The 27,045-nt window shown below is 44.2% G+C and overlaps 1 protein-coding gene across 2 annotated transcripts in view; it reads right to left on the bottom strand.

The window, feature by feature from the left end:
* LOC144124731 (diuretic hormone receptor-like) overlaps positions 1-27,045 on the bottom strand; it is a 183,602-nt gene that overhangs the window by 44,909 nt on the left and 111,648 nt on the right. For both annotated transcript variants that reach the window (XM_077657588.1, XM_077657589.1), the window contains 3 exons: positions 24,452-24,553; positions 7,318-7,531; positions 6,074-6,208 (listed from right to left, as the gene is read on the bottom strand). In XM_077657588.1, the coding sequence (XP_077513714.1) occupies positions 6,074-6,208; positions 7,318-7,528 (346 nt within the window). In that variant the 5' untranslated portion in view covers positions 7,529-7,531; positions 24,452-24,553. The remainder of the gene's footprint in view (positions 1-6,073; positions 6,209-7,317; positions 7,532-24,451; positions 24,554-27,045) is intronic.

Genomic DNA, 27,045 nt, shown 5'->3' with positions numbered 1-27,045 from the left:
AGTGCATGACACATTTTTTTCTCTCCGTTCCCATTTTTCCTCAAGACAAATATAAAACGCCGTTTTGTGCAAACAAACTAGCTACTTTTTATTTACCATCGGTATAGTGAACTAGAACCATCTGCGATCGGCGGCTGTAGAAGCCGCCATCTGTGACTGCAAAGCCATGCGTAATTGCCTAAAATATTTTCTTCTTTAATTACGTCTCCAGTTTTTAGGGTGCTGAAAAAAATATCTTAACTATTGATACTGCAATTGCGCTAACCGTAAACAATAACTTTCAGTAACCGTCGTATAAAGTTTGTGTCTGAAGCAGCAGTGTAATTTATGCTTATAACTTACAAAATGTCCCAGATACAAATAGTCGCATTAAAATGTGAAAAGGCTTAAAGCACAAGATGCGTTATCTGTCCACGCAAAATATGGCAACGTGGGTAAAGCCTGCACAACTTTTGTTGTTATAGTTACGCGTTGTAATTATTCAAGATAAAACTTCACATGAAATCCGTTAAGTTCTAAAAATACCTAGCGTAAAGATGCGTGAACTAATGAATGAGACTATTTTACAGCCATTTAACGACCGGGCTTTCTCAATGCGTATATGGAGTTCTGCTGTTGACCGTATGGCTGAGGGTGCTAATCGCAGCTCTGGTGACCGCGTTTCTACGTAGACCCGGCAAGGAAACCACCACTGCGATGAGCTTGGCACTCGGCGAGTTTCTCCCGAGGCAACACTGCCCGGTTAGTATAGTCGGCCTCAACAGGGCCAGAATTCAAGGGCCATGGCTCTCGCTACATAAACCGCCATTAAAACGCTGTAGATACATAAGAGCCATAGACTTCAGTGGCCGCAGATAGGCACTCTGTAATCGCTTGCAATTTTTCTTGACCACAGCGGATCTATATGATCACCATCGGGTTAGACAGGCGGGACGAGATCAACCTTAGTTGTTGTTGTTGGCCTCATAAAACTTAGTTTTATCTGCGTTCTCTTTCACTTCTTTTTCCTTCCACGTGTAGGGCATCTAACCAGCCACAGGACTGCTTTACTCCCCTGCCTTACTTTCTCCTCGCTCTCTGGCTACAGGACTGCTTTCAATCCTTGTGTTTCAGTGCTGTTACCTTGCTTCACACTCCGGTAGAGCCGCCGTGGTGGCTGAGTGGTTATGGTGCTCGGCTGCTGGCCCGAAAGACGCGGGTTCGATCCCGGCCTCGGCGGTCGAATTTCGATGGAGGCGAAATTCTAGAGGCCCGTGTGCTGTGCGATGTCAGTGCACGTTAAAGAACCCCAGGTGGTCGAAATTTCCGGAGCCCTTCACTACGGCGTCTCTCATAGCCTGAGTCGCTTTGGGACGCTAAACTACCATAAACCATAAACGAACATTCCGGTAGAATCCATAAACAAGTGTGTCCTCACTAGGCACAATCTTTAAATGCGTTTTCTAACTTGCTTTATTCAGTAGATATAGAGCTAATACTATAGCACCCGCACAAAAAAGTTAAATGAATGTAGAACGAAACTTCATTTCCCCTAACCAATAAAAAGCCGCAGCTAGCATGCACTAAATTCAATAAATGCTTAACCAGTCTACGCCGACGGAAGTGAATAATCTCAGTAAAAGCCACGCACAACGTTTGTTGACGTCGATACCACAATGACGCTGTATTACAGCGGCGCGGAATAATTACTTCAACATGGGGATTTTTGATGGGCGCCAACATAGAAAAAAAGAAGACTATTCCTTTCGTTCGCAACGAATTGTGGTCGCAATGGGCCGGAATACAGATCGCTAACTCGTGCTGGGAGCAAAAAGCGCGGTGGCAGGCACTGATTGGAATTGAACCGGCTATTATTTATCGCAACCAGGTCGCGGGTTCCCTGCCACCCTTATCGCTCACAAAATCGATATACAAACACATGCCTTAACACAATCACTCGCCATTACTCAAGACTCGATGGACAAGGCGATAGCAAGGCGACGAGAGAAGGCGCAGGCATGTCAAAGCTGGGCCTGTAATTATCGACCCGCCGTAGAGCTTTCAACAAGGCGGCTTAATTACCGAATTGAGCTTAACAAAAAAAAAAACGTAAGAACTGGCGTGATATTCGTCAACACCCGCTCTGCATATTTTTCCTCTCGTTGGCGCAGCCCCTTCGCTCCAGGAAAAAACAATTGCTGGCCGACGGAGACTTAATGACACGTTATTGGCGACCCCTGCAACAGTTCCCCTCGCCGACTGGAGGTGCCACACTCGCGTGAAGGATGGGCTAATCGACGATTGCTATGGTCCCGTGCCGCCTTTCATATTTTATGCGTCACACCTGAGTCGTTACGTCCTGATTTATTGCTCCAAAGGGACTCTTCTTTGATTCCCTTTAAGTCAAGAGATTGCGAAAATCTCCTGTTGCTATTATCTTGTCAATTTGCCATGACTTTACATGGCATAGCAAGACTCCTGCTACATATTGCAACTTCGAAATGGAGCTTTGTTTTTCTGCGTTCACTGCGTTTGACTCCGGCCTGTTTAAAGGCGGACGAGCGGGATTCTCAGCACGGACAAGTGCTTCGGCATGGCAGTGCAGTCCATCTTTAAAGTAGAGATTCGGTGAAGCTCAGTCACCTTTTACTGCCACGCAGGTCTGCGCTTCGTTCCCTTACTGACGCCTGTCTGTTTTATTTCAGCAATAAAATTACCTTTTCTTGAAAAACATACAGTTGAAGCAATTAAATTATTGTAGAATGCAGGAACCCACTATGTTATTGGCCCCCCATTCCGTTCTTAAAAACAGGAATCACATTTACAAAGCTCATTTCCAAAAGAATTGCGTAAGACCCTCACATGCTCGCGAAACGCTCGAAGAAATAACTAAATAACGAAATTTAAGCTATCCAGAAAAGATTAAAAAATATTTCATATGCGCCGTAAGCGCAGCTTCACCGCACTCGCGAATCATACGTAATGGCCTAAGCAAGGCTGATAAGAGAAGAGTTTGCGGTTAATGTTGTACTACGTCTTGTTCGACTCGACAAGATTGGCAAAGCAGCGCACTTGCTTCAGCTCGACACTAGGGCCAGTCTCTTGGCAAGGGAACGAAAAATCGTGGTCACAACAGGCTGTTCTTTCGGGCCCATCAAAGTGGGGGGCCAATATGCCTCAATGTAACCTTGATACATTCAACATTCACACGCGGGCACGAACTACAGCAATGAGGAGTGTGAAGGCGTCTTGGCAAGCCCGTTTTGTTACACACGTTTTGGTCATTGTGTTCTCATATCGCTTTCTTGCCTTCTCTCCTTCTTTTACTCACTACCTCTTTCCTCTAGGCTTTCATCTCTCTCATTCTTTCCTTCTTTGCGTCTTTCCATCCGCCGTTCGTTCGCCCTTTATTTTTAAATATTTCTTTTCTTGTTTTTTTTTCTTCTTTTCATTCTTGCTTCCTGCCTCATTTCTTACTTTCTTTCTTGTTCATTTCTTTCCTCTGCTCTTATTTGTCTTTTCCATTGCTTTTCCTTTTTTATTTCATTTTGTCTATTACAGAAGACAATCTAAGCTGCTGTCAAGGTTGGCTTTCGTGTACAGGGAAGCCCCGAGTTCCGCTATAAACCTAGAAACGCTCTCACGTGTTCTCTTCACCCTAAAAAGACCAAAATGACATGGTGAGCGCTCCTCGCCTGACAGGCTTGTCACTCCGCAACAAAAACTTCATTTCCCTTTCTACCTCTTCTCTTTTAGGAGACCTAAACGCCAAGCGGTGCTTTTGCAAATACACGCACACATCTTCAACGAATGAAGTCTAAAACAGAACCAAAACAAGGATCTGTAATGCATAAGGGCAGGCGCTCGCAAGATACTAGGCCGAATGCATGAAATATACTTCATATCTAAATTTTAAAAAATGAAGACGTCTGGGCACGATAGGGTAAATACGGCAGCTCTATGCAGTGCACTGCGTTAGGTCGTAGGACTGAGGAGTTTATTTCGAAAAAAATTTGTGTACAATGAAATCTTTTTCATGCCATGGCGCAATCACAGTTGTGATTAGCGAAGGCATGTGTAACGAAATCGCTACTACGCAGTCGTGCGAAATTATCGCAGGGGAATAGGTAGGTCCAGAACGGCTGTTGCCACCAGAGCTTTTTTTATTATTACATGTGCTTACGAGCTTGGAGAGCGCATGGAATTTCCATGTCATATAATTCCGTTGTGGTTCCATGATTGGATAGTATTAAGAGATTTTCCTTTAATAAAAATATTTTTTCACAGCTGCGTGAGTTGCTGTCTTGGTTCTGGCTGTTGGAGATGACTATATTTTCATTGTTGAAGACCTTGCCCACAAGCGCAAGTACTACAGGCTGATTAAAACAAGAAGTTTGTCACCGTTTTAATGCAAGACAGATGTAAAGAGCTCTTTGACGAGAAGGCAGACAACTTACGGCGTACCAACGTCCACATATGTTACTCCGCATATATCAGATGGTAATAAGGAAAAAGAAAAGAGAACAAAATGAATAGAAAAGAGAGCGAAATAAATATGTAAAAATGTTAAAGTGTGGTCCTTGAATCAGGTAAGTGATCGTGATTTAAATGGTTAGTACTTCATGTTCATGAAGGCTGCGCTGCCTAAGCTGACACGGACATTGTTAACGAACACAAATAAAAAGTAGACAAGTGGTTTAGCGTCCCTGTTTGCCTTAGTTAACAGTGTGTGCCTTAGTTAACAGTGTGTCAATCTAAGTTACGCAGATACCGTGAAAAAAATGAAATCTTGGCAATGAACAGTATAAATAATAATAGAGAAAGAGCGTCAAAATTTATAAACCTATAGAGCATTGACACAGCTTTAGCAATTCGCCGAACTTATGGCTTTCAGGCATTTTGAAAAGTAGAGACCTCGACTGCGGTACCAAGCTCTGATGTCAATCGCAATGTTTAGTAAACTGGACAGTGTGTGCGTGATGTATGTCGCGTTTGTGCCGCTACACTTCCATCAGCGCCACCGGTAAGGCGTAGAGGCGAGCTATTGCTGATATTCTTGCACAAAACGGATGCAGTAATCATAGGTTCAGGGGGTAGAAGTGTACAGGAGGCCCGTGACTGGCACGAGTGACATACGGACGCTCTCTCTATCGTCCATTTCGATGACTACGCCTGGTGCGCGCGCTTGACGCCCCGTTTCCTTAAAGCAGGCCATCCATCAACAGCGTGACAGGTGCGGCGTGGGAAAAAGCCAGTGGGTAGGAGCGCTGATTCCACCACTGACGACTCCGCGATTTCGCCGAATGTGCCATATGTGCAATGTCGCTGTAAACGGTCTACTACATTGCATGCAACCGATCGTTGCACGTCTTTGTCAAAGCAATGGTTGCTGCGGGCTATCCCGATCGTACGAAAGAGGTACGCCTCGGCTTCCAGTGCAAGCATGCCGGCTATGAACATCCATTGTCTTGTTAGAGCTTAGCGTGACCAAACGAAAAGATCTGGCTTCTGCCGCCGTGTCCGAATGAGAAGACCTCGTAGGAAGTTCAAGACTTCAAGACAGACTCGAAGACAGATGTTTTCTGCAACTCTTAGTTTTTCCTTCTTTTGAGAGACATGCGTTCCAGAACTTGATAAAGGCACGCAGATGGCCTTCAGTATAACCTTTCGGCTTGAGAACCACTGACCGGCTTAGGTTACTTCATTTGGAGCTAGCCATGTGTTCCGAAATTCATGTTGTTGCAGAAAATATTGCCCAGGAACTGTTTACTTGTTCCGAACAAAAGATGTCTCCGCAAGTCAGGAGAAACGGTTCCGTTCGCACACATGGAAGTAAGCTGCAACTGAGCACCAACGATTATCGAATCGTGCGCTTGTTTGCGAAAGCAGTATAGAAGCGCTTTTTAGGGGAGAACAGAGCACCTTAAGGCGCAAAGTACTCTGAATTGTTAAGCACCGTATTTTGACAGTGACGCTGGTTTGTGTACAGCATCAGTGATGAGATAAACACATTAGCTGCAGCATCTTCGAAAAGTTGATCGCTCTAATTTTTCCTGCTCGCTTTTATAGTAGCTGTGCTGGAGAGTACACTCACGTGTCGTGTCGTAGTCAAGCCCATTGAGCGAGGAGAAGCATGGGACCACAGCAAGGGCAGAAGAAGGCGTCCGGGGCCAGCACGTAAGGCCGTCCCAGACCACGGGGCAGAACGCGGCTGCCAGACGAGAGTCATCTGTAAATAACAATACAGCTCGACACAAACGACACAAATGAACTTCGGGCGTTATACAACGTGAGAAATGTGCATAGCAATTGAAAAGCGTTTGTTTTTCAACAGATACCCTTTACAGCACATGTAATTTATTCTCCCTGTCAGAAACATGATTAGCCAAAAAAGTTTATTCATCGCACTAACCACGCTCCTTTGAATTACGCTAGTTTAGCAGTTTTCCACCTTTTCTCTAAGTTCACTACCGGCAATAAAAGCGTCGGACACGGCAAGTTGCAAACACAGAATACGTGCAGAAATGCGTTTAGTGACATAAATCGGTGACTAGTCTAATAAACGACGTTTTTTGTCTATCTGCAGGGCTGCACGTCCCTTTGCCGATTATATCAACAAATTTTCTCTTGAAGGACTATCAGTCAACACTATGGATAGTCGATTTATTATTTTATCGCGCTGCACAGATGCGCATGCCTATTTTTGATGCGTTGCTACGTTGATCTAGAGCGCTCGACCTGCTTTTTGCAGCACAAACAAACAAAAATAAAGCAGCAGCTGCTGTTTTCAAGCTTATGAAAGAGTAGCGAGAAACGCGACATCGGGCAAAATGCGACATTTTGTAACTCAGCGTCCTTAACTTTGAAACGCGCAAAGCAACCAGATGGATCTTGAGTGGCATCACACGTAACATGTCCACTAGAACTTAAAGCTGAGGACAGTTGCAGTTTTCCAAGGAGAGGAGAAAATTCTGAAGCAAGCCTTCGTAAGCCGGAACGTTATTAAGAACGGGTACATTCACAAAGACGCTCTTTTCGCTTCTATTGAGCTCAGCGGAACAAGCGTCCTGGACTAACGGATGTACGTGGATACCACAGTTTATTCTTTACGTCGCGTACAGTTTCCCTTTCGGCTTTACATATACGGCTTAAAGAACGTGGCATACACTTTCGGTTCCGCTAAAGCGCATGGCTAGGGGAGCGTCAGAATGCAGAAACTGCACAACTTAACGTTTACGCGACATCTTGTGGACTGTAATAAACACGCTCGGCACGGGTAAAACAAATGTACTCCAGGTGGTGGGACCAAAGGCATCCACAATGGCGAAGCAATCTCACCAGGCACATTGCCGCTAAATGCTGACATGTAGCAAAGGACCTCGGGTGACACGGAGGCATTCTGGGTGGCCTGCGTGATAGCCCCATCCACGTTGACAGTTGGCTCCGTTGTAAAAAAGGTTTCCAAGGCTTCAGTTGTGTTGATGCTGCTGGTGGTCCGTGTGGTGTCCTCGTCACCTCGCTGCAAGTCCCGGTAGCCGCTGAACGCCATCAACTGAGGGAAACAGAAACGGGAACCTATGAACATCGCAAAGCAGGGACATCGTGGTTTATTTCTGGCAGGACTTAATAATTGCGGGCACGTTTAACTTTACGCTTTTCCAATACCCTCGATAGTGAGCCCAGGGTGGCGTCAGACTAAGCCGAACGCTATTGGGATTACGGAAACAAAATATTTCAAAAAGCCAGCATACAAAACGGTGGCAAACAGCTGTTCATCTAGAACTTAATTATAGAGAATTTATGCCCAAGTATTTTATCTTAATGTGCAGATGTTGTGTTTCAGTCCAAAGTTGTATTTACTATCATTTAAATATCATCAGAAACTTCATTTTGCGGCATTCCACTGCCCTCCCTGATTGATTACAGGGGTGTCAATATAGTGTGCAGGAAATCTTTGAATTAAAACTTTTCAACATTTTTATACGTAGCATCATCGTCATCATCACCGCCATCAACCTAGCTACACCCCCGCAGGAGCAAGGTCTCACCAATATATCTCCAATTACCTCTGTCTTATACCAGCTTCTGCAACCTTTACCACGCAACCGTTTAAATTCATTTACCTACGTAATTTGTGCCACCCCGTCCTTCGATTGCCTTCTCTTCGAATGCCTTAAAAGTATTTGAAATGTATAATGTTAGGCTGGCTGAAAGATATAAGAAGGACATAAAACAAAATGTGAATTGCTTGTGTGAGACAGCACACCTTTCGCTAAATGTACAAGTTTACCCTAGCAGACACAACGAACTGTGGCATATTCCACCATGTCGCACAATATATGGTACATATAGAGCAGCAAACACGTTTTCCCGTCTTTTAAGAAAGTTTCATGGTGCAAAAGTTGATGTATCACGAGTACGCCGCAAAGATATACAGGATGCATTGTGCTATTTTTTAGATTTCACCATGCTTTCACTGCTTCTTTATCTCTTTCACTCCATAAAGTATTGACCCGATTTGAATAACCAAAGAAGTGTTTTTCTATGAAGTATATTTTTTGTGTTGCTTGTTTTTGTTATCATTTTTGTGTGCACTTCATTCCTCATTGCTTTTTCTAAAGATTCGCCAACCGTTCTTGACAACCATTGTTTGCATTTTGCGACGTTACTTGTGTACGAAATTTGCATGTCGCGTGCTGCCCTGCAATGTAGGAGCCAACGCGCATGTCAAGTCACAATTTCTGGCTTTTTTCTCTCGGCCCTCACCTTGTGTACAAGGAAAAATAAATTGAAGTCAATTGAATTGAATCCACTCCGTTATCCTTAACACAATCGAGTCTTTGACCTGATTAACCAGCGTTTGGTCCTGGACCCACTCTCCCCTCTTCATGTCACTAAACGTTACGCCTATTAGTTTCTTTTTAACAGCTCGCTGTTTGCCGTGAATTGAAATTTAACCGCTTTCGTTACCCTTGATGTTTCTGCCCAATACGTGAGTACCGATGCAGCTGTTATATACGTTTCTCAAAAGAAAATATGGCAGCCTTCATTCATAGCCTGAAAGCACCTGTCAAATGTACTTCACCTCATTCTTATTCTCAGCTATTTCGCTCTCTTGTCCCGGATCTTCGCCCACTACCTTCCATAAGTTGATGCATTCCTTTACCACTTCAAACGTTTCACTGTCTATCAAGAACTGCTGTTCCCTTCCTAGGCTATAGAACATTTATTTAGCTTTTTTGTATTCATGCGAAGCAATATATGCGACACACCGGTTAGACGCAGTAATCAAGCGGTTCTGATTACCACACCGAGTGTGATGTGCCATATTTCTGCGACTGCTGCGAACTTTTTGACTGCAAAGGAGTGACACGGGGATTTTTTCATTGCAGACAACACTCCGAGCCCACATTTTCGGCTGAAAAGAGGCGCAGGAGGATCGACAGCTGCGCCTTTGTCCAAGACCAAAGAACCATTGGAAACTACCGCCAACCATTTTCACGCAAGACCACCAGAACGCAGCAGTCACAGCGGAACCAGTTGACCGGCCACACAAAGGCCTGGCATCAGAACACGCCGCTAAACGAAGAAATTACGGCTTAGAGAAAAAAAAATCGTTTTCTGGGAATACCGTAATTTTTGGTATGCAGTCCGATCCCGAAGTGTAGTCCGCATTGCTCATTTTAGGCTGAAAAAAAATGTATTTGCTCAATAGGCACACCCAGTCCGGTCTGTGTGCATAGCTCCCAGACCTGTAATAAAGTCTTGGCGATTCCTGTGATCCCTTAGAGCAGTGTAGTAGAACTTCCAGAAAATAAACAGAGGACGCCTCTATTCTCTCGTACGCTCTCCCGCTGAGAAACGTCATGGGTCGCTGCGCTAGAACACGAAACCCCAGCTAGACGGGACGGCATACATACGGTGAGAGGTGCAGTCCGGGTAACACACCAGCGAGGGACTGTTAGTTTGCATGTTAATTTATTCATAACTGTCACGATACAGCACGCCGTAGACAGCGCATATCATGCCGAGCGCGCCACGCAGCTGAGACATAGAGTCACGTTTCACTGGTATAAAGGCGCAAGTTGGTTTAGCAACCCTTCCAGTGTAATTATATGGCGGCCAGTTGCACAGAATAAAAAAATAAGCCAGGCTATGCCACTCTGTGAAAGATAACGAGAGAAATAGATATTAAGCAGGCATGGTTCACTTTGAAACAGCTAGTATGGGCACTGAACAGCGTGAAATTTGTGCTTACATAAACTTAACGGCAACGTAATTCTTTAAGCCAAAATTTAACGCAATAGCACACCTTCCTACATTGGATTTATAACGGCAAGTTTTTGTACGTAGAGATCAAAGCTGTTTACATCATGAGTGACCGCTGACCCACACCGGAAGCACAAAATATATACGTCTAAGGAACAGCCAGACACCCGTAGGCATCCATGTGTGACTGTCTCTACGTGTAGACTCATGCAGGAAACCACAGCTTATTCTTGTCTGACCAAGAGCGCAAAAACATCGGCGCTTCCTGGGATTCGGAAGAGAGCCGAAGGCACGCACTGTTTCAGGGCTCACATCGTAGAAACCTAAAGTTATTCAGTTTAGGCTCACTTTATTTTGTTGCACAAATCTGTGACTGTAATCTGCACACATGTGTGTTATAGTCGTACCAGAAGAAGAGACATTTGTGCGTTTTAGTATCCTTAAAGTGATGGTTTCGGCATCAGTCAGAGAAGAAATAGGAAGTCCCAGAAATTTATCGAAAGAAATACAGGTTTCATAACATGCATGCATCTCGGCTAGCTCGTGGAATACAATACTGAAAACGAAGATATCAGTCTGGCTCGCTCCCACCGAAGCTGTCTGGTTCACACTCAATTTCATTCGGTGGTATCATAGGAAAACATAATTCGTGTGCCTAGATGAATCAGGCTGTAAAAGAGTTCGATGCACTCGTCTTCGCTGTTAATGTCTCAGAAGAATGTATCCCTCAAAGTCATTCAAGTGCAATTTAAATCTTAGGGGTTAAATGTTTGCGCATGAAAGCGGAGGTACATTTTTAGAATTACTAGTACTTCGCCCTACTTAGCCAGTTAATATCATAGAAATCTTGTAAGCTACTTACGGATACAGTGATTACACATTGGTACGATAGAGATTTATAGAGACGCCAATTAACTCATTTGGTTTCATTTTGTATTTAGATTAGAAGACTCAAAATTGTTGACATCTGTTGATAATTGAAATTTGAGCATAGTATGGGCCGAAAGAAAACGTGGATGAGCTGCGTCAAGTGTTGCCTTCATTGCAAAATGCAGAGAAAGAATTTAACAAAAATAGTACGTAACTTTTAGGCTTATTTTTCACAAATTGGCATATAAAACCAGATGAGAGGAGGGAACCTTGTGGAAAGAAAGCAAAAACGAATAAAAATCTTGCTAAAAGAGCGAAATCAGAAAATGTATATGTTGAAGACAAACTAAAAGTTGGTTTTTGCAATGATCCAGTCTTAACCGTGTTCCTTCATTGCTAATGTACGTCGGCGGAGGTTTGGTAGAAAGTAGCTTTCTGTCTTTTGCTTGCTTGGTACCTGCACCATTGATTGCGACGTGCTGCCAAGACTACAAAAAGGGGCTCATCTTTTCTTTACCGTGCTCATAAATTTCGACATTCGCGTTCTAATCTAGCTAAGCGTTTATATTTAAACCAGGATGTGGGATAATTTTGAGGACTATGACTTGTTAATTAAATAGCAACCTTTGGAAACTTCTTGCTTAATAATAATAAAAATTGGTTTTGGCGAAAAGGAAATGGCGCAGTACATGTTTCATATATCGTTGGAAACCTGAACCGCGCCGTAAGAGAAGGGATAAAGGAGAGAGTGAAAGAAGAGAGTAAGAAAGAGGTGCCGAAGTGGAGCGCTCCGGAATAATTTCGACCCCCTGGGGATCTTTAACGTACACTGACAGCGCACAGCACATGCACGCCTTAGCGTTTTGCCTCCATAAAAACGCAGCCGCCGTGGTCGGGTTCGAATCCGGGAACTCCGGATCAGTAGTCGAGCTCCCCAACCACTGAGCCACCGCGGCGGGTCAACTGCTGAGGTTTTCGCGCTTAGTAACCGCAAGCAAGCGTGACGCAAGCGATAAGTTTGAGCTTACGTTTTAACTGAAGCTGTGAATGCGACTCAAAGTGATTGCCACTACAGACTTAAAACAACGTTTTGAATTCTGAACCACCTCAGTGGTGGCCAAGTGCTTGAGCATCCGCCTCGCATGAGGGACGTGCGGGGTTCGATCCCCAGTGCCGCCAGGTACCCACAGGTGATACAATGGGTACAAGCTTTCCCCTGGCCAGGTGCTCGGCTTATGAGGGGTGAAATGCTTAGGAAATTGGCCTTTGACCTCACCTTGAGCAATCGAAAAATAACTTGTACCATGCCGCTTTTTGGCCATAGATGCCCTTGCGCCGTAAATATCCATAATAACCATGAACTCTGAACTGTCTCCAATGATTGCAGTCCCAAACTTTGGAATATAATAATAACAATTGGTTTTGGGGAAAACAAAATGGCTCAGTATCTGACTCATATATCATTGGACACCTGAACCGCGCCGTAAGGGAAGGGATAAAGGAGAGAATGAAAGAAGAAAGGAAGAAAGAGGTGCCGTAGTGGAGGCCTCCGGAATAACTTCGAACCTCTGGGGATTTTTGACGTGCACTTACATCGCACAGCACACGGTCGTCTTACCGCTTTGCCTTCATAAAACGCAGCCGCAGCGGTCGGGTTAGTATCGAATCTTGTTTTTAAGGGCCCTTTAACTAGTGTTTTCAAGCACAAATTGAAGAAAAATGATGATGAATATGTAGAACAGTTTCATGACGACCGAAAGATTAAACGCAAGGGGGATATTGATTCTCATGCAGAATAAGTGAGCACACAAAAAAAAAAATCAGAGGCCAGGAGCACTGTTGACTGCTGGCGTACGTATCAAGCCGCAATGGAACACTCAGAGATCGGAGACTTTGCCTAATGAGCCAAGTTTGGAAACATACCGCTAAGTCCGGCGTTTCCTCTAGCGCCCATTAAGATACAGTATATCATCTCAGCTATGACTCGGGAACTTCCTCCCTCTCATGTTGATCCGCGTGGCAATATCACTAAGTTGAATTTTTATTATGATGGAATTAGAAACTTCATTAGAGAAAACCCCTGTGGCTCCCGGCGTCTTGGGCCAACTGATTAGCGTATCATTGGAAGATCAGCTGAAGTTCATCAACAGGGTTCGTGAACCAGGGGGGGGGGGGGGGGGGTGCACTGGAGTTCCGTAATGATGACCCTACTTATCTGTTCCTCAAACAGCTCTCAAGGCCGGTTTCTGAACAAAGTTTATCCTCTCTTTCTCTTTCTTCATAAAAATTAGTTGATTAGCTGGCAGGAATAGACTTCACCGGTGCATCACGGTATCACAAGACTGGAGCAATCCCATTGACTAGAGGAACGTTATTTCACCAGAGTGGAAGTGACGTCACCAGGCAAGGTTCATCTCTGTGAAGCGCCACATACCAATCGTGGAAGGTGGTGAGGTAGCGTAGACTAAGGAAGTGACTCGGAAAAGAGCACGCTAACGTACAAACTAGACGCTCCCCCGGAGAACTGTCAGTGCAGAACGGAGGCTTGCCGGAAGCTGCTTCTCCGCATTTCTCGAGAAGAGATTAACGGGTCGGTCTCACATGCCCCAGTAGTCACAACCGGTAAAGGCAGCAACAGCTTCGGATGATAGCGCATTTCCAACATATATTGTAATCAGGTGCCCCGATGTTTTGGTCGTCGTTTAGTGCTAATGCTCAAGCAGTTTATTGTGCAGAAATTAGCAGTGCGGTTGAGTCACAAAGCCTGCCTTCAGTGCGTTGCAAGCGACAGCAATCATAGCGTCAAGATAAGATTCTTGTTAGGACGCGAAGTCCCCCGCATTACGTTGCAGTTATTGAGTATATCCGTACTTTAAAATGTTACGACAACAAATCCAACAAGCTGAGAAGTCGTAACACTTTGTAATCTCAGATAGGGCTTTTGCTGGTGAAAGGTAGGATTGTTACTAGAATGCCGCTACAACGACATGAGTTCGTAGTCACTTTACAGCGCTAGCTATTTTAGCTATCGCTGTAGCTTTTGGTAGTGGCAGACGCTTTTCGGACTAAGGAACGGCACAGGCTTCTTTGCAATAACGTGACTACCCCGCCGTGCATGCAGCTCACAATGCGTGCCTGTTTTCGCCTCCGTCACCATCGCATGAGGCGCGGGGCCCTATCTAGACTTCGCCAAACGCCACAATACTCCTCCCGAGAAAACACAGAAATTGGTCACGTCTCCACTCGCTGTTTTTGCTCAGGTTTGTGAACGTCGACATCAAAAATTGGAAGAAATCTGTATTTGAAGTCGCATCAGAGGCCTTAACTTTAGAACCCAATCTCAAGTAGATAACAGCACCACGAAACACGTGCACCGGTCTGTAGTTCAGCAGGATGTCCCGTGTCAAAGCATTAGGCCTGTGAGATCGCTTTTTCCTGAATAAAAGCCAGGCGTAATCAGGATGTAAGTGCCGGAAACGGAACACGGCCAATAAACGCTGTGACCGAAAGTAGTAAAATGCGATCTATTCATAAGGCGGTTAACCTTTAAGTCGTCTTCCCGACAACTATTACCAAGCTCGTTATGTATTGTGTCATCGCTTAGTTACTGATTTACTCAAATAGCTGATGTTCGTCAATCGCCGTATCATTAATGCAAGCGCCTTAATTTCTTAGTTGCGTTCTTCTTGACACTGAGCAATATTTTGGCTTTAACATCCGTCGTAACGTCACGCATCTGAGAGAACTGGTAACAACGGCGCCTACAGCAGCATTCCAAAGCACAAAAAATTAAAATATTCATTTGACGATATTTCATCCACGCGAAGCTTTAGTGCGGCATCAAGCATGAATAACTGCCAAACCTTTATGACGTAACTTGCAAATAATCGACCTACACCGCAAATTTGACACCAAGAACTACCTTGCAAAGGCTCAGTTATGAATGAGAAACCTAACATTAAAATATAGAATGCATAGTCATGCGGTAAGAGACAAAAAGGGAATTATTTATTTAGACTGCTGCTTTAGTAATAATGAACGAAAGTTCATGGAATGAAGAGTGCACGATAGATTAAACGCCAAAAAATAACTACATTGAAGCCAGGCTCAATCGCGAACCAAGGTAAAGTAAGTACATTTTTTCATTTCGTTTAAACTTTGAAATATACGGCAATCCCACAATGTGTGAACAGAGCACAGCACTAAGTCTGTTCGCGTAATATTACGTGCTCGCAAAGAAACGAACTAAAGATCTTAATGCTTGCAAAGCGCTGGGCCGTTCACTGTCATACCCAACAATTTCGGCAAAAAAGTTTTTCAACGAGAAACAAATTATGAACCAAGTTTTTTGCAGTATTGTAAGACTTCTCGTAATAATCATTGTATCCGCAGATCTCCCGTGAGCAGGCTTGCATTTTTTTGTATTAATATATTTCCTGTTGTCAAAACATTATCCAACGGTTTTCTATGGCATTCTCAACTGCTGATGAAGAGCGATGAAAAATTTTAAAGTAAAAAATTTTCTACGCATGAGAAGAATAGACAATTGCCTTCAATATTTCAATAACAGTACCTTACGGTGTTGCAATCATCAAAATTTTTGTCTAAGGACGTTTGACATCAGTGCTTGTCTTTTAAAGTGCACATTTCGTCTAAATAGCACAACAGGCTGTATTTATTATAATGACCGCAGCGAATCCATCACAATACAGACTTTTTGTAGAGAAATGATAATATTAAAGACATGTGAAAATCATGTTTCTGGACGCTCGCTACCGGATATCGGCTATCGGTGTCGAGAAACACGACAACGCCCATAAACGAGCTGGGCCAGTCGCACGTCACCCCAGTAGGTCGACGAAGTGCGTGGTTCCAGCATATAGGTAACTAACCATAGTCTGTTTGCAATATTTATAGAAGCAAATTACGGCTGCGTGCAAAGGAATGTTTGAATATGTTCGGATACGCGTACGGGCGTGGCCAGAATAGGCTATGCGACGAATCGCATCCCCGCGACACCATACATAACAGCGGGAACAAGAGTTCGCTCTTCAAGAACCGTGAGCGCGCTTTTCAGAAGGTACTCAGTCATAGAGTGAGAAGAGAGAAGGTGATTTTTTGTTTATTATTATCGCTTCGTTGCTTCGGAAAGCACCGCCATTTGCTCCCCTGCTATCAACCAACATCGGTTAGCTGTATCCCACCAAGTTACGAAGTGGTTCCAAGCAGGCCATCGAACCGAACCTGAATCCGAAATCGCAAACCAAACACGTATTTTTGCCCGGAACCGGAACGGAACCTAATCAATATTTTTTCGCGATCTTAGAGCTGCACCTGAACCAGAACGATTCACCGCAACCGTTCCGCACCACTTCAGGACTCAGTTCAGCCCCCCTTGCTTTGAAACGCGGATTTTTTTTTATTTCTAACAAAATGAGATGTGGCAGCTCGTAGATTTAGCCACCAAAGGCTGACTGCGCAAGGCAGAGCTAAAATGGCCCCCACTGCACGACAATAAACCGTGGGAAGTCTGATGTCTAGGAAGATAACCTAAGTGGCGCGTCTGTAATGTGCTTTAAGCAATGCTAAAGTGTTTTGCGGCAGATTGATGTTAAATATTGAGTTTATTAGATTCCCTCAGACAACTGCAGACGCTCACGTACCACAACCCGGCACAATACCGCAGACTCTACCCCGGATCATACCCGACAAATATATGCAAGGTCTGCCACACTGCTATAGGAAATTTACCCCACATGCTCTCGGACTGTAGCAAAAACCCTGACGGTGCTAACTCCGGAACCCTTCCGCTGCGGTGGGCCGCTGCCTTGCTCAGCCCCAGCCTCGGTGACCAACTCTGGGCCATCCAGCATGCCCGCGAGGCGACGGCGAGGCAACACCTCGACGTCCCCACGTGGGAGACCTAAGGCCACGTCGGCAAAAGCTCTGCAGGACTTTTAAATAAAGTTGTTGCCAACCAATTAGATTGCCGTGTTTGCAGATAGACACAATCAGATTAATAGCCCTGCTCTAACTGTTAAAGCACCGATTGAGACCAGGTTCTGTTCTTTGTGTCATGTACTCTAAATATGTCAAACATAGGCGCAGCGATCCAGCCAAGTTGTGCAACACTTACTTTTGGGGGCGTTCGTTGTCTCAAATTTTTACTGTCTCGTTTTATTACTCGTAACTACAGCCGCCATTTCAGCCTGACACGATCAGTCTGGGCTTCTGCCTTTAACCGTCAGATATTCGCCATTGTATCGCTCTTTTGTGCCAATTTTTTAAATATTATTATATCGCCAGGCGACCTCCTCTAGCTACCAAAGTCTCTTCACGCACTTCGACTACAACTTAAAAATGAATGTAAGACAAAACGCGTCAATCGAAAAAACCTGCCCACCCATTCATTTGCCTTTCCATGTGCCATCGGGCTTTTGAAGTAGTCTTCCCGACACTGTAACATCCATATCCAACCATTCATGACTAGATGCTCAAGCATTATCTGATGTAACATTAGGCTACGTTATTCTCTTTTCGTTTCTCTTTTTTTCGCATCGTATTTTTGTTTGCCCTACTGTTGAGATATATGTGCTACTTTTTGTGCAGTTTTAGTCACTTATGTTTTTATAACCGCCCGCATTTTTTTTCTTCTGTATTTTTGCTATTTTTCACTTCTTACCTTACCACTCCTTCTCACCCAATCTGTAACATCTAATGTGATTAAGTTTGGCCTGAAGCAGAATTGACATCTGAGGAAGTTGGTTTTTCATTTTAAAAAATTATATATAGCGCACTTAGGACAACAGACAAGGGAGACCAAACAACACAACCGCTTACTCGCCAAAGCGCTTGTGTTGTTTGGTCTCCCTTGTCTGTTGTCCTAAGTGCGCTTTATATAATTTTTGTAAGTTTGGCCTGTTGATATGTACTAACCTCAAATTTTCATTTCCTTGCCTTGAATTTTGCGTTGTATTTCTGTATATTTTGTGTTTTACTGTTTTCCCTCGTAATACCATTGGTCTTTGTAATGCGTTTTGAATAACTGAAGTAAATAAATCCGCAAATAGGAGATTACAAAAGAGCTCTCGCTTGACTTTTGACCCCATTTCTTCCTAATGCAAGTTTCTGAATATCTCTTGTAAACACGTGGTGAATACTGCTGGACAGTTTGCGTCTCCCTGCCTAACACCCTTTATGATTCGGATTTTATCGCTTTCTTTACCGAGGAATATTTTTACAATCCAGCCGCTACACGTACTTTTCGGTACCTTTACAAATAATCTACGTCCTGGATCCCCAATGCCTATATGATTTCTCAGGTTTCGAGAGAGTCAAACGATTTCTCGTAATACATGAAGGCTCTATATACTCTATTGAAGCATCCTGCGTATTTTTTATCACCTGATTTACCGTGTGCAAGTTGTGTTTTGTAAAAAAAGCCTTTCCGAACGCAAGCCGAGTCGTTTGGATGAATGAAGAGAAAGGTTGCTCACATTCTACTACAATTGCCTTAGTAAATACCATGCAGGCAACTGACATTAAGCCGATGCGTCTGTAATTTTTATGTCCGTGACGTTCCCTTTCTTCTCGGTTAATATATCAGACAGTTTAGTTTCACGTACGTAGAAATTTCACGTACGTAGAGCTCTTACGAGTGACGAATGCTCATGCGCAGAACGCAAAGGGCTTGAGTGATTCTCGCGGACGTACGTGAGATTCGGATTTTTGCGTTGCGGTCTTTGCGTTACTTGCGTACATACCGTTGACAACATGGCGGCGCCCTGCCCGCCCTCTTCACAGCGATAACAGCTTCGTCGCTAATCTCTCGACGCGATATAGAGTTCTAAACATGCTTTCGATAAAGTTTTAAATGACTAATAGCTTTTTTTTTGGATAGAAGGGCGATTTTTCAGCTCTTAAGCCTGTTGAAACAGCGTGTGTCGTCGTCACAGCAATGCTCCGACGCAGTTCGACTTGCTTGGTTTAAGTCGCCTTGTATTAGAACGGCTACAGCAGTGCCGGTATCTCTTAGCAGATGGCGCTAGGAACAACGCGCAGCTATTATCAAGGGACTTAACGCGCAGCGTTGCTCTACTCAGTGCCCTACTCATTGATGCTAGGTCAGGCTGTCTTAGAACGCGCAGCTACAAAAATAAATATAACGAAAACGATAAAGCATGAGGTCTGTGTGCTAAACCTGTAAGAAGATTGAACACATCATACGGAAATGTGATGGTATTCATTCGAATGCCGATGCCAGCACAGTAAATCTCCCTGAGGCCCTAAGGTTTATAGGTAACAATGGTCTTGGAAATAGAATAAATTTGCGGTGGAAGTTATCAAAAAGTGATTGGAAGATTGGTGGCTCAAAAGCAGTGAGGTGGGATAAGGTTAGGAGCGCAGGAAAACATATATAAACAAAACGCAAATTTTAAACCCAATTTACAACACAGTTAAACCAAAATAAAGGGCAAAAGCCAAGCATGTTGGCAAGTGCTACCATCCATTTTCAGAGGACGCTCCTATATTCCATCCATCCATCCACCCATCAACCGTGCGTCTCGTACGTGTGACTGTAAGGGTTTCAAACGACATGCGCGTAGGCTACGTAGACTTCTCAGGTTTACGTACGTGAACTCTGTACGTACATGAAACTAAAACTGCCTATTATAGGCACTCTTTCAAGGTTCCAGTAAGCTCGAGGTCATGAGGCATTGCGTGTGTAGCATGGCAAGTTGACCTTGCAGAGATTCCCCCAGTGCCCTTTGACAGATCTGCAGTTACCTGACATTTATCAGCCGCATTTCCCGTTTCAGTTCCCGTAACTGTTTAGCAGTAACAAATTCCAAGCCTTTCTTTCGATATGGAAAAAGGAAAAGTGTAAGAAACCAAGACAAGGAAACGAATGCAGACTTCGCACTCGCACGGAATGTGGGCTCCCGTCGTATTCATCACCCTTAATATCGAAGCTTAGAGAGTTCAAAGACTGTGAAAAGAAAGAAAAATATTTCGCTGAGATTTTCATTGCTATCACTTCGTGGAAAGCTCTCAGCGTACGCTAGAATTCCTGCAGTGGCAAATATCGGAAGCAGGAAGGGCTCTAGAAAGGTTTTTTTTTTTTCTCGCTACAGTGGTCGCCAGTTCCTTTGGCTCTTTTCGTTATTATTGCCACAATATAATACGAAAAGATAAGTACATCGCACCGTCCGTCGAAAGCAGGCGTTATCGCCTATCCTACAGAGGCGATGCGTGGCGTTAAGAAAAATGCGGAATTGGCAAATTGTCCGAGCTACGTACTTCTTCGTAAGAGGATCAAACGACATGCGGAAAATTAATTCTGAATTGTTTATTACTTATTTTATTGCAGTGAAATAAATAGCGCCAATGACGCACCATCGAGCTATCGCAGCTGTTTTCCCCGTCTTTTGCCCGTTGTACAGAGAAGTATATGGTGTGGTTTATGGTTTATAGGGGTTTAACGTCCCAAAGCTACTCAGGCTATGAGGAACGCCGTAGTGAAGGGCTTCAGAAATTTCGACCACCTGGGGTTCTTTTACGTGCATTGACATCGCACAGCACACGGGCCTCTGGAATTTCACCTCCATCGAAATTCGACCGCCGCGGCCGGGATAGAACCCTCGTCTTTCGGGCAGCCAAGATAAGTATATAGTTTATTATAAATATATCTGACACGCTCGAAAACCAATCATGAAATTGTTGTAAGCAAAGCGTATTTTCTTTCTAGCTGCACCGATGTTCACAGGAAAAGGAGTGAGGCTAGATAATTTTCGGCGGAGAGTAAAATGGAAAATAAATCGCCAGTAAGTGTAGGTTACAATGGCTAAGCTACGAAGGCCATAGAGAAAAAATCAATATTTTATCGATGAGCTTACACGCAGAAAGGCGGAAAGGAGTGCATCAAAATTGCATTTTCATTGCATCTTTGCTTTGTAAATTTTGCATTGAAGTCCCGTGGTTACTTTAAATTTAACACTAGAAAAGCGCATAAGCAAAGCTGCATTTAGCTGAGGAAAATGCATGTAGATTTAGTTTCTGTATTACGGCCAACCGGACGCTTCTCGATTTTCTCTGCTTGCAGCTGGTTTTATTCACATGTGTAAGTGACATGTAGGGTTTAACGTCCCGACGTGGAACATGGTTAAGACGGACACCCTATGCGCGCCACACATAGGAACAGTCTCCACTTTTGCTTTCCTGTAACCTTTGCGACACACCGGTGCGAAAGACAGTGAGAGGGAGATACCATGTACTGCAGTGTGAGGCGGTCAGCTTCCCAGGCACTAGTCGCTTCTCTATGGAATGGTCTGTGTTAAGACAATCGCACAAACGGAAAAACCCGTGTGGCAAGAAGTTTCTGTTTAAAGGCACCAGCAATGGAACGTCTACACATGAGTTGTCGAAGCCCCAGAAGTGACGTGGCACCGCGTCATGTCGTCGCAGCGGTGAGTCCTCCAGTAGCCAGGAGTTGGAAGCACTGACGCTCGGCGCGTGTATGTGTGAACCCGCCCGGCTGAGTCTGATGTTTCTCACTGGTCCTTTCCGCAGCCCACAGAAGGTGGTTTAAAATAACTTCGAGGGCTCTTTTTTCCGAGCCACGAGTCCTGCTCTAGACGGCTTCTGTAGTAGTCGCTTTTCCGCCAGCGACGCTTTGCGTGCGTTTTCCTGCTAGGGCATTAGCGCCTTCGGCTACTCATGAGTTCCATCTACACAGAATATGGCGCATGAAAACAACACGTAGCTGGCCGTGCCTTACTGCTGCTCATTGTCATGCGCATGGAGCTACCTCTAGCAACGATGCACCTCTCCCACGTGCAGGCTCCTTTGTGATCCCGGCATTCTTTTTGTTTATGACTAAGATCCCCTCCACTTTGCACATAGATGGTGTTATATGAAAGCCATGTTCTGCTGCCAACTTCGCGGCTGTGTATCACCATTTCCAATGAAATTGTGGTTAAAGTTGGCATTCATTTTGTAGTCAGCGTTATTGCAAGACGTTTCATATGAAACTAAGAAATCACAATTTCAATGTTTCAATGTTGCATGAAACCACGAATGCTGGGGTATACTTCTTTAGTGTCGTTCGAACCATTCTATTGTAGACCTATACACTGAAAACCTCCACAAGCAGCGAGGCAATCTATCCCGCCGTACTGCACAGGTTCACTCAAGAGGTAATTTGAGAAGCGGCACAATTCGTCGCAATATAAAGGAATCCTTGTCAAAAGCTCATAAAAACTCAAACAATGTACTAAAACCACTCGACTGCATTTGATGAGGCACTCCTATATTTTGTGTGCCTAGGAATAGTCTCCAGGAATAGATTATTACGCCCTTGCATTCTTACATTTTTACACCGTTTCAGTCTTACATTTTTTTTTGACTGATTTACTGTAGTGGAACATTTCAGTCGTGATCAAATACATTACAAAATAAAAACGCCTAAGCCTTGTGCGTGCTCGTTTTGTAATATCTGATATTCACACCACCTAAAGAATACAAAAGGCTTTGAGTTGAAGCTCTGAGCAGGTGATTCTAATCTGGAGAGCACACCGACGCCTACGGAAGTCGAACAACACCGAGAGGCGCCATGAATACTGTCCCTACAGTCAAATGACATTTGCGTAATCAGGCGCCCTTTTCTGCGCTGTCGAGACGGCGTTTATTTCGTTATCCTATTCTCATCTCCTAGCTGAATGGCGCTGTCAATTTTAGGCCGCCGCTCCATCGCATCAGAATTGCGATGCTGACAGTCCTTTAAAACCGGGCGAGTTCCTACCTAAAAATGGGATGGGACAAGTTAGCATTCGTCAAGTGACCTCAGCCACTATTTATAGAAAGAGTAAAAGCACCCTGATCACTATTAGGCCTATCAAAAAGGGCATCCAATTTAGTCAATAGAATGAATAAGCCTCATTTATCGTCAAACGTCAGTGCCCTTCACTCCGTTCACACGAGTACTAAGTATGAAATACCCGGGAGGAGCGGGCACGCAAAAGTTCATCAGCGGAGTTATATGTTGTCACGAAATTGCTGCACATTCTGGGAAGCATACTACTGCGTGCGGAGATTCTTAATTAGCTTCGACTTTCGAAAATAAAGCAGAAGAGCTCCTGCCTGGAAGAATGTCGCAGAAGGTGGCAGCATGCCGACCCAATTCATACTACGTGAGACAGGAGTTCAATCCTGGGTGTTGGCTCCCCGCTTGTGTTTTGTTTCTCTAGGTTAAAGTATATTTCTATACTACATAAAAAATCAGTGAAAAAGCAGTTAAAATGAGGCAAAGGAGAAATCTGGGCCTCATTATTAAGTAAAAAAAAGTCACCCGTTGCTTTGATGTGCGCTGCAATATATAGGTGCTTACACTGAAGTAAGGGCCTGAGATCGCATTCCATTGTTTTCGCTGTAGGGACATTCATATCCTACACAGTCATTATCAGTGTGACAAGTGATATCAGCAGACATTTAATTAGGATAAATAGTGGTTTCATGCATCATATTAGTTAAACCTTAAGAAGAACACAGGCTCTTTGTATATCGGGCTCCCAGGGATCAGCGCATTTGAGGCAGCCATTAAATAGGTTAATACAGTGTCTAATGTTTGCTGTACAAGCAATGGACAGAGCAGCGCGAGCCGAGTTCCTCTTCGTGACCTTATAATTCATTCCCTGATGTACGCGGATTAAGCTCTAGCAATGAAGACAAGAACTTGAACACTCGTGTCATGGTTCCGAATATGGGCACCATTTCTGGACGCTCTCAGAAAGTGGCACGTAAATGATTTTGCCATATAGCTTCTATATACTGAAGGTAAAAGATAAAGAGAGGTGGTGTCGACTACCATTGGGAGTTCCACCTTCTATTGCCATCACATATCTTCGCATTTCGTGATTGCCGTAGTAGACGGCTAGCTATGGCGCTCGCTATCGCGCCCAAAGTGACAGTATTGAGTGCCGGTCTTGGCAGCCACATTTAGATGGAAGACACGCAGATGAATAAAGGCGCAGGCAGTAAAGATAAATAAATCTGGGGTTGTCGTGCGGTCTTCCAAGACTAAGCAACATAAAGCCCGCAATTTGTGTCATCACCATCGGCGGGCAGTGTCCTTACGCTCCAAACGTCAGGTGCCCCATACAGTCCCGTGTATGAACACCTTCCATGTTCAGTATATTGAAACACGCCATTCTGTTGGCGTGAATGAGACTCAGCTGAATTTACCTACAAGGCCTAGAAGTCGGTCTTCTCCCCGGAGTCAATGTTACAAAAAATAATGTTCACTTGACCGTAATGTTAGCAGCCATGCTTAGCTTACCTTCTGGTGGGCGAAATCTTCAGGTAAGAGCTGCAAAGTGCTCGGTTCTGAGAAGGCTTCAGCGACACTAGGATTGTCCCACTTGCTTCATCGCAAATGTTTCTGAAACAAACCAGCATTGAAGAGTTGAGACCAACGTAATATTGATGTTCAAGTTCTATTTATAGTCCAGTAAATGGAACAAAACAAGCTATAGCATTCATTACAACCGGTCACACTAAAAGGCCCGGCATCAAGCTCGAAACAAGACCCACAATCTATTTTGGACCAATTACAAAATAAAAAAAACTAATGACAGGCAACATTTGTTGTAAGAGTATGTATGAGCACAGTCATAGCGATAATTTTCCATACAAAAAAAGATGAAACAAAATTAGAATTTCTTTCTTTCGTTTTCTATGACGCCATACACATTAATTCAAAGCCATGAATGCAGAAAGTGTACCGCCGTCAGAACGCCTAAAACGAACGCTCGTTTGCGGGTCCTGCACAGACATTACAGCCCCTGAGCGCAGGGCGCTAAGTCTGAGACCATGCTGCACGGTGTGCTTGCTGCGGCTGGATACAGCTCGTGCCCTGCTTCCACCCTAATATTGCTTCAGACCCAGTGGCCGGCGTCCAGCAGTACTAATGTAACTGGAAGACACACGTTCGAGCGTTCGTATTAAGCGTGCTGACGGCTGTACATTGAAAGGTTAAACCAGTGCTGTCACATTGAACTGCTCGAATTGCATGCCACCAGGCACATGCATAAGTTTCAGCGGCCTTTGTTCGCATTGCGTAGGAAAAACCAGAAAATAAAAACAATGGTAGCTTTCAGCCAGAAGCAGAATTGCCTGCACTGGACACGAAGTGCCGTCACAATACCCCCCTATCGCCGCAGTGAAAGTGCCGTCTCAGTTTCTCCCTTATAGGCCGCCGCAGTGAAAGTGCCGTCTCAGTTCCTCCCTTATAGGCCGCCGCAGTGAAAGTGCCGTCTCAGTTCCTCCCTTATAGGCCGCCGCAGTGGGTCAGTGGTTGTGGCGCTCGGCTGCTGACCCAAAAGACGCGGATTCGATCTCAGTAGCGGCACTCGCATTTCGATGGAGGCGAAATGCTAGAGGCCCGTGTACTGTGTAGTGTCAGTGCATGTTAAAGAATCCCAGGTGGACGAAATTATCGGGAGCCCTCCACTCCGGCGTCCCTCATTGCTTGAGTCGCTTTGGGACGTCTAAGCTCACAAATCAAACCAAACGAATCCTCCCTTGTAAGTCTTTAACAGACGCATCCTTCGTGTAGAGAACAACTGTCCCGCATCTGTAGGACGACGATCATCTTTGACGTTTATCACGTAAGACTTTAGGCGATGAACACGTTGAAAATTAAATGCTCAACGAAATAGGTATTGCCAGCATTTATGCAAGCAAACTGTAAAGATACATTAGTACATATAAACCTCGTTGCTTAGTACTGGCTGCAATTTATGTTGGGAATCTCTAATACATGAAAAAAGCTGACATATCAATTTTTCATTATCGTACACAAATCTTCTATTAATAGGTAGGAATTCTTATCAAGCCCTACCTAAGTACCCGCTTGACGAGACCGCTAGCGCAGTGTTTTGGCTGTAGGTTTAAATGTCAGTTTCTGGTTGGTTGGGTGCTTCATAGAGATAAGCTTACAGAAGGGACTCGGGCTAAGAGGGACACCTAATGGAAGGCTCTGGACACTTCTGACCACTTCGGGTTCATTAACGCGCGCTGACATCGCACCGTAAACATGTGTCTAGCATTTCGTTTCCTACCATCGAAGTCAGTTTTCTCCAAGAACAATATCCGACAGGCATATGTGATCCCTAGAGATAGGGTCCATTGTTTCTAATCCGCATTTACCTCTTAACTTTGAGTTGTGTGGGCTTTGTACATAGTAGCGATCTTATTGGTCTGTCTGTCTCTATACATAATATGTTTTATTATCCTTTATTTCTACCATATATTTTTCTTTACAATCGATGAATTCCTACTGCTTGTTACGGTGGTTCTCTCTTATAGCGATAATTATGGCGGTAGCAATGGAGTTCTGAGTACGCTGAGGAATTGGTACACAAGAGCGATGCGGGACTGAATTTTCTCAGTGTACTTACAGCAGAACAGAAGTGTTGAGGCCGAGCTAACACTAACTTTTTTGCATTAAAAAAAGACGTTTGCCATACGACGACATCACAACTGCGATTGGGCCATTTTCCTATCAACACAAATGAGACTGTGATTGGGTGAATACCTTCTTTGCAAACATCGTCTGTGTCTGTTGTTGGCTCCTGTTTTTATATTGGTGTCATTTCGAATTCACAGCGCGATACAACGCTCTCAATCGGTCATATAACTCACGTTAACCGAACTCCAGAAAAAACCTCTCACTATCACCACCGACTGGATCCGTATTGAGTTAAGAGCGACAATCTCGCCCAGACAGTTCCTTCACTTCCCCATCAAACTCCTCCTCTCCACCACTACAGTATGTTCCCATAGAATCTATCAACAGACGACTAGATATTGCCGTTTTCATTACATTTCTTGCTGAATTTCATTTTTATTATCTAAATACTGCAGATCAGT

Source organism: Amblyomma americanum, chromosome 3 (genome assembly GCF_052857255.1).
Source record: "Amblyomma americanum isolate KBUSLIRL-KWMA chromosome 3, ASM5285725v1, whole genome shotgun sequence".
In the NCBI taxonomy this organism is placed as follows: Eukaryota; Metazoa; Arthropoda; class Arachnida; order Ixodida; family Ixodidae; genus Amblyomma; species Amblyomma americanum.
This window is presented reverse-complemented; position numbering and strand designations above follow the sequence as displayed.